Below are 6,210 nucleotides of genomic sequence, written 5' to 3'. Positions count from 1 at the left end.
GGTTAGTTCATATTGTTGTTCCACCTATAGGGCTGCAGCCCCCTTCAGCTCCTTGGGTACTTTCTCTAGCTCCTCCACTGGGGGCCCTGTGTTCCATCCAATAGCTGACTGTGAGCATCCACTTCTGTGTTTGTCAGGCACTGGCATAGCCTCACAAGAGACAGCTATATCAGGGTCCCTTCAGCAGAATCTGTAGATGTCTTCAGACACATCAGAAGAGGTCATCAGATCCCATTACAGATGGTTTTGAGCCACCATGTGATTACTGGGAATTGAACTCAACCTCTGGAAGAGCAGTCAGTGCTCTTAACTGCTGAGCCATCTCTCCAGCCCTCCCACTTATTTTTGAATAAAGATAATTAAATAACAAAATGCAACTGAAGAAGACAAGTAAGGCACAGCTTATGCTAGAGAAGCTGTTTCTGAAACCCTGTTATGTTAATAAACTATCTTTGTGGGGCTTTTCTTGTACTTTAGTTTTTCACTTTCTTTCTCAAAAATCTCAATACCTCTGACATGCCTTTTATGTCTTTCACATAAAATAAGTGTTTTTGTATCAAGAAGCCTTGTCTCTCGAGTGACAGGACCTTGATTCCAAGGAGTACAGTTGAAACAAGTTTATTTCCTCACAGAACGAAACAGAGGGGACATGTTTAGGGATTCTGGTGTTGTTGAATGAGCTGTCAGTCTTCTTGATTTCTCTCTGTTCATGTTGAACTCATTCTTAACTTGGGAATGCATGGGAGATACCAGGGAAGCCTATGGCCCAGGTCTGAGTCTCTGGAACTCAACACAGAAAAAAAGTTCCTCTGCACTCAGTCCCTGGACATAAAAAGGCCAACTTGGTTACGCAGATAACCTGGCTAGGGTTTTGAGTCTTTGGGACATGCAGTTAGGTAGGCAGGCTACATGATGGGTTCTTCTCACTAAAGCTGATGTCATAGGGTTATTCTGTGTGGACAAAAGAAGAGTTGAGGTACCACTAGCTGAATGAGGAACGCCTCCTCTCATGTGTGTCTGATCCGCATGGTAACTTTTAATTACACAGACAGAAAGAACATACTTCCAGGTATACTTGCCAAAGGGGAGCAAAGAGAAAAGCAAAGCCATGTTCTTCTGCCTGCGGTGGAGCATCGGGAAGGTCGTGGACTTCGCAGCTTCTCTAGCTAATCTCAAGAATGAAAACAACAAGCTGACGGCGAAGGTAATGCCCCTGACCCCTGTTCCTTCCAGTGCTGGGATGTGTCTGCAAGTGGGCCCTACCTGTGCATCTTCCTTCTCTCTCACCAGAAGCTGAGGCTGTGTCACGTCCCTTCAGGAGAAGCCCTGCCATTGGAACACACATTGGAAAGGTGGATCACGAAGGAGGACTGCCCTCTATATAATGGGGGAAATGTTATCTTGGAATATCTTAACGATGAAGAACAGTTTTTAAAAAATGTTGACTCTTACTTGGAATAGTCATTCAAGGATTCAAGCCAGCAGAATCCTTATAAGCAGAAATCACTCTAAGTAGACAGACAGTTTTGTTTTGTTCTGTTTTTACTACAGATACGTTTAAAAACTCTCAAAGTTGCTGTCTTAAAATTTATTTCCATTAGGTCATAATTTACACCAGTAGTTTTCTACTAGGTTCCATGTTTTGTTTTAAAGTTTAATTATGTGTTGATAATTATTGGCAAAGTATTTTTATTAGCTGTTTCTGGTTTAGGCTGTAGAAATATCAGCAAAAGTGTCTTTCCTGGTAGACTAATGCCAGCATTGACTGGCTGCTGTGTCACGGCCTGTACTACCTTCACTCTGAGATCCCGCTCACACAACGCCCACCTTTTTGTGATTTTGCCATTCTACGCCAGTGGAAGCCGCCGATGGCAGACTCTTTGGTGGGGTCTTACAAGTGGTACTTACCGACATTATTTAAAGCAAGTCCTACGATTAAGCCTAATATCATCGGCCAGAATGCATAGCCTTACTGTACCTGAATCATGACGTATGAATCGCAGATCCTTGCAGATCCTCTCATTCAGTCTTCCAGGCACTTGGATACGACACCACATACCTAAGAAGGGAAAGTTATTTTCTTGGTATCATGTAATTGCATTGGATATATTTCTGGTAAGGAATTTTCTCCAGTAGGATTCATCTCTTTGTTGGTGTGAATGTATTACAGATGAGAAGAGCAATGGGATAGACTGACTTTGTTACAGTCTCGCTTGCTGTACCAAAGTGAGACAGTTACTGCATTTTATCTATAATAAAATCTTTAATATATATAAAGATGAAATAAGTCATCTTGGGGAATGCCTTCTGTCTACACCTTAGGAGAATGAGTGTCTTCTGTCTACACTGGATGAAGGCCTACATACACTGTGGGAGGGAACCCGCACCCCCGCACCCCTTTCTGTACCAGTTTTTCACAGCAGTAGGTTAATTAAAGAGTAAGCTGAGCATGCTCATTTGGTCTTTGTCAGCTCCATCTTTTCATGGTCAGACCATAAACAGTGATAATTTCTTGCTTTTATCAGGCTCTAAATTCATTCCTTTGTAGTTACCTGTGTGCCTACTTAAAACATCAGTGTCTGATTGCCAATGTGGGCACAAGAAGCCACACTTAGGCAGAAGATAAACTTGGAACTGGCAGACAGAGTTGTAAGGCAAGTTGCAGATAAGTGAATAGGCAGTATAGCCGTGTTCCAAGAGCTATTTTATTGGAAACTATCAAACTAGAGTTAGGAATCACCTTTTGAGAGCTCATATACAAGGTTTTGGGGCTTGGGGGTTTGGGGTTTCTTTTTTTTTTTTTTTTTTTTTTTGAGATACCAGAAGTTTTAATACCAAGCAGTACTTTACTTTAATCTCCATTCTCGGACATAGTAGGTGGCCAGCACCTCTAATTGAATGAAAATTGAATATGCCAGAAAAATAATACCTACTGAGAAGACGGCAGCCAAGGCTTGCTTCAGGAAGTATTAAAAAATGCAATTCACGGAGGCCGGGCGTGGTGGCGCACGCCTTTAATCCCAGAGGCAGGCGGATTTCTGAGTTCGAGGCCAACCTGGTCTACAGAGTGAGTTCCAGGACAGCCAGAGCTGTACAGAGAAACCCTGTCTCGAAAAACCAAAAAAAAAAAAAAAATGCAATTCACACTACACCAGCAGGCCCTGGAGGGCTGGCAGGCCAGCACGGGCAGGCATGGCCGGCCTGTTCTCATCTCGTGGAGTCTCTGCCTCAGAACTCTGAAATCTCTCCACCCAGCTTGCTAAGTTCCCACTGGTGGGTTGATACCACGCCAGCCCCACCCTTGACAATCCCCATAGCCTTTTGGGGTGCACTTCTTGCAAACCCACACTTTGCTACCATACCTTTCTCTCTGGAACCCAGTTTAGCCACCACATGAAGGAAAACACCATACAAACTTAGTTCAGCATCAATGGTAACTCAATCACTGGGCGCAACAACTAGCATCCTAATCTTGTAAGCCATATTAATTCTAAGTCCTCCAGGGGTCACTTGTCCTCCCACTCTCCCCAATCAAAAGCCCCCATCTCTCTCCTCTGCCTCTTCTCTTCCTCTTTCCAACCCGGAAGTCCCACATACTCACCCAGTGATTGGTTTCTTTATTCATTAGAAAGATCACATGAAGTACTGAATACATGATTTACTCCTCCAGACAGCCCCTCTTAGAGAAGTTGAATTAACATCAAATTTCAAACAGCACCAGGGCTATTCACAGCAGAGGCTGGCAGGAATTGACACCTAGAAAGGATGAAAAATGTCTTCTCTCAGTGAGCAGACAAGGGAGACAAGGCTATCCAGAGAGGGACCTACGACAGTGGTTACACAGTCCATAAGCTAGGCCCAGTCGTAGGTGATGGAGCCCAGAGGGCTGGAGAATGTCAGGATGAGCATCCTTGGTACTAAGGATTGGCAGGTTAATCATCTAAAGGGAAAAAGGTGGAATGGAATCTCAGCCCCCTACCCCCCCCCCCCCATGTTCAAGGAAACACTGAAGGCAGAAATCTCACATTAAGTGTGCCTAATGAAATGGTAGGCTTACAGTGTCCCTATCCTACTTGGTGTTCATGTGCTGCATGGGAAACCGTGAAGCATGGGAGAGGACTATGGATGAACTGTTGGAACAATACTTTGATACTAACGATCACCAGTCTAAAGAACAGGAAATACATGAGTAAACTGGATAATAGGATTCGTCTTATCTACATTTATCAGGTTTTTTTAGTTCTGAAGTTTTCAGAAGATGGGCTAGGAAAACCTGAAAGAGAAAACAAAAACTCTAGATAGAGTGCTTGGGAGGAAAAGCATACACTTTATTTTTTAAGTTAGATTTAGTTTTGGTATGTGGGGACACACACCACAGCACGTGTGTAGTCAGAGGACAGCTTGTGGGAGCTGGATCTTTCTTACTGTGTGTTCTGGGGATCAAAGCCAAGTGTTCACCTTGGCAGCGAGTGCCCTCGCCCACTGAGATATCTTCATTTGGCTCTTTATTCATTTGATAGGCATTTACTATGTACCCCAGGCTGGCCTTAACCATATGGTGGTCCTGCTTTAGCCTTCCCAGGCTTAGGGGTTTTGTCTCTTTAAAGCTCCTTGGGAAGCAGATGTGCTGCACTAGGGGCAGAAGCAGGTGGAACTCTGAGTTCAGGACCAGCCTGATCTGAAGTGAGATCCAGGACAGCCGGAGCCTTACAGTCAGACTCTGTTCTAAGGGGGAGGGAGGCGAGGGTCCTTGGGAACTTAACTGGTGTCACTGAGTAGGTTAGTCTTATTCCCTGTTCTTACCATTGGTAAATGTGTGTTAATCCCTTACCCTACGTGGAAATAAATTCATGATACTGAAGTCTACCATATTTGAAAAATTAATCTACAAACACAGCCATTTAAAAAAATATCTGTCCAACGGTGAAAATGCCATGATGAAACTCAATACTTTTTATTCTAACAGACACAGATATACAAACACACAGAGGGGCGGGGAACTAGAATAGCCATTTGTAGTAGTGGTAGGTAGTAGAGGGTTTTTTTTGTGGCATCCTCTCATTTGGGAAATTGCCCACGGATGCTGTGGCACAGTTGAGTCAATTGACTGCTGCCCATGACCCACCCAGTTGTGCACAGTGAGTCATGTTACAAAGAATGGGACAGTACCTTTCCACCATCCAATTCCAAATGCCCAATAGCAGCAGCCACTTAGTTGGGCTATACCTTTGACCACTTTATGTTCTTAAGCTACCTGTTGACCCTGCATGACATTTTCCTGCTTACAGACACCAAGTGTTGTTTCGCCTGGTAGAATTGCTCTAGGACTCTAGAATTATTAGCATCAAGGGTGCTCTCAAGGCCAGCCAACATAGATAAAGATGACAGCCACATGACTATCCTAGGTCATTGTGGCTCTTACTTTAGGGGCCCAGTGCTATAGGTGTGAATTAGGGTACAAAGGGTACCTGCTTCAATTTCTGATTGTGCCTCTGAACAAGGAAGTGGACCAGGAGTGGACACAGAGGTGCTGGTAGGAAAAGATAGTTTATTAAGAAATCGATCTCAAGGTGGAAGTGGACCAAGGCTAGAGAAAGGGTAGAAGTTTAGTGGTGCCTGTTGAGAGCAGATTGGCACATTTGTCACTATAGCTTGGAGATCAGTATGACTGTTCCATCAGATAAGAGTTAAAAATGACCTAACCACATGCTGATGTGACAGGAGAGAAAGTGCAGAATGTGGTGGGGAGGGGGACACATTTATTTGTTGGTTGTTGCATGCTTTGTTACAAGACAGCTTTAGTAGGAAGGGACTTCAGACTTTCAGCTGACTGGCTTCTCTCATATACCAATTTCACAACTTCTGTGTTCCTTGCTCCCTCTCCCCTACATCCTTCCCCCTCCCTGCCCCCTCCCCGCTCCACTTTCCCCCTCTCTCCTACCACACACTCTCCTTTCACACCGGCATGTAGTTAGGCCATTTGACTCTGACTTGCTGGAATAGTCATACTGATCCCTAAGTTAGAGGATCTATCTGACTTAGGGGTTTTGTTTGTTTTGTTCCCCCGGCTGCTTTTATTTTATAATTTCCCGAGGACCAAAGAGACCCAAAAAGTAATAACTCCAAGTGTTTATCCTTAGTTAATAAGGAACTCAGGAAGAAAGGTTAGGTTTTTGTTTGTGGTAAGTGACACCTGTTAAATACAAGGGT

At 44.0% G+C, this 6,210-nt stretch overlaps 1 protein-coding gene across 4 annotated transcripts in view; it reads left to right on the top strand.

Annotated features, from left to right (window-relative positions):
* Positions 1-2,421, top strand: part of Zfand1 (zinc finger AN1-type containing 1) — a 24,639-nt gene extending 22,218 nt beyond the window's left edge. For 3 of the 4 annotated variants that reach the window (XM_029537725.1, XM_029537727.1, XM_029537726.1), the window contains 2 exons: positions 1,049-1,204; positions 1,291-2,421. In XM_029537725.1, the coding sequence (XP_029393585.1) occupies positions 1,049-1,204; positions 1,291-1,461 (327 nt within the window). In that variant the 3' untranslated portion in view covers positions 1,462-2,421. The remainder of the gene's footprint in view (positions 1-1,048; positions 1,205-1,290) is intronic. The other variant, XM_021196405.1, reaches the window with a different exon arrangement.
* The last annotated feature ends 3,789 nt before the right edge of the window (positions 2,422-6,210 follow it).

Source organism: Mus pahari, chromosome 4 (assembly GCF_900095145.1).
Source record: "Mus pahari chromosome 4, PAHARI_EIJ_v1.1, whole genome shotgun sequence".
Taxonomy (NCBI): Eukaryota; Metazoa; Chordata; class Mammalia; order Rodentia; family Muridae; genus Mus; species Mus pahari.
This window is presented reverse-complemented; position numbering and strand designations above follow the sequence as displayed.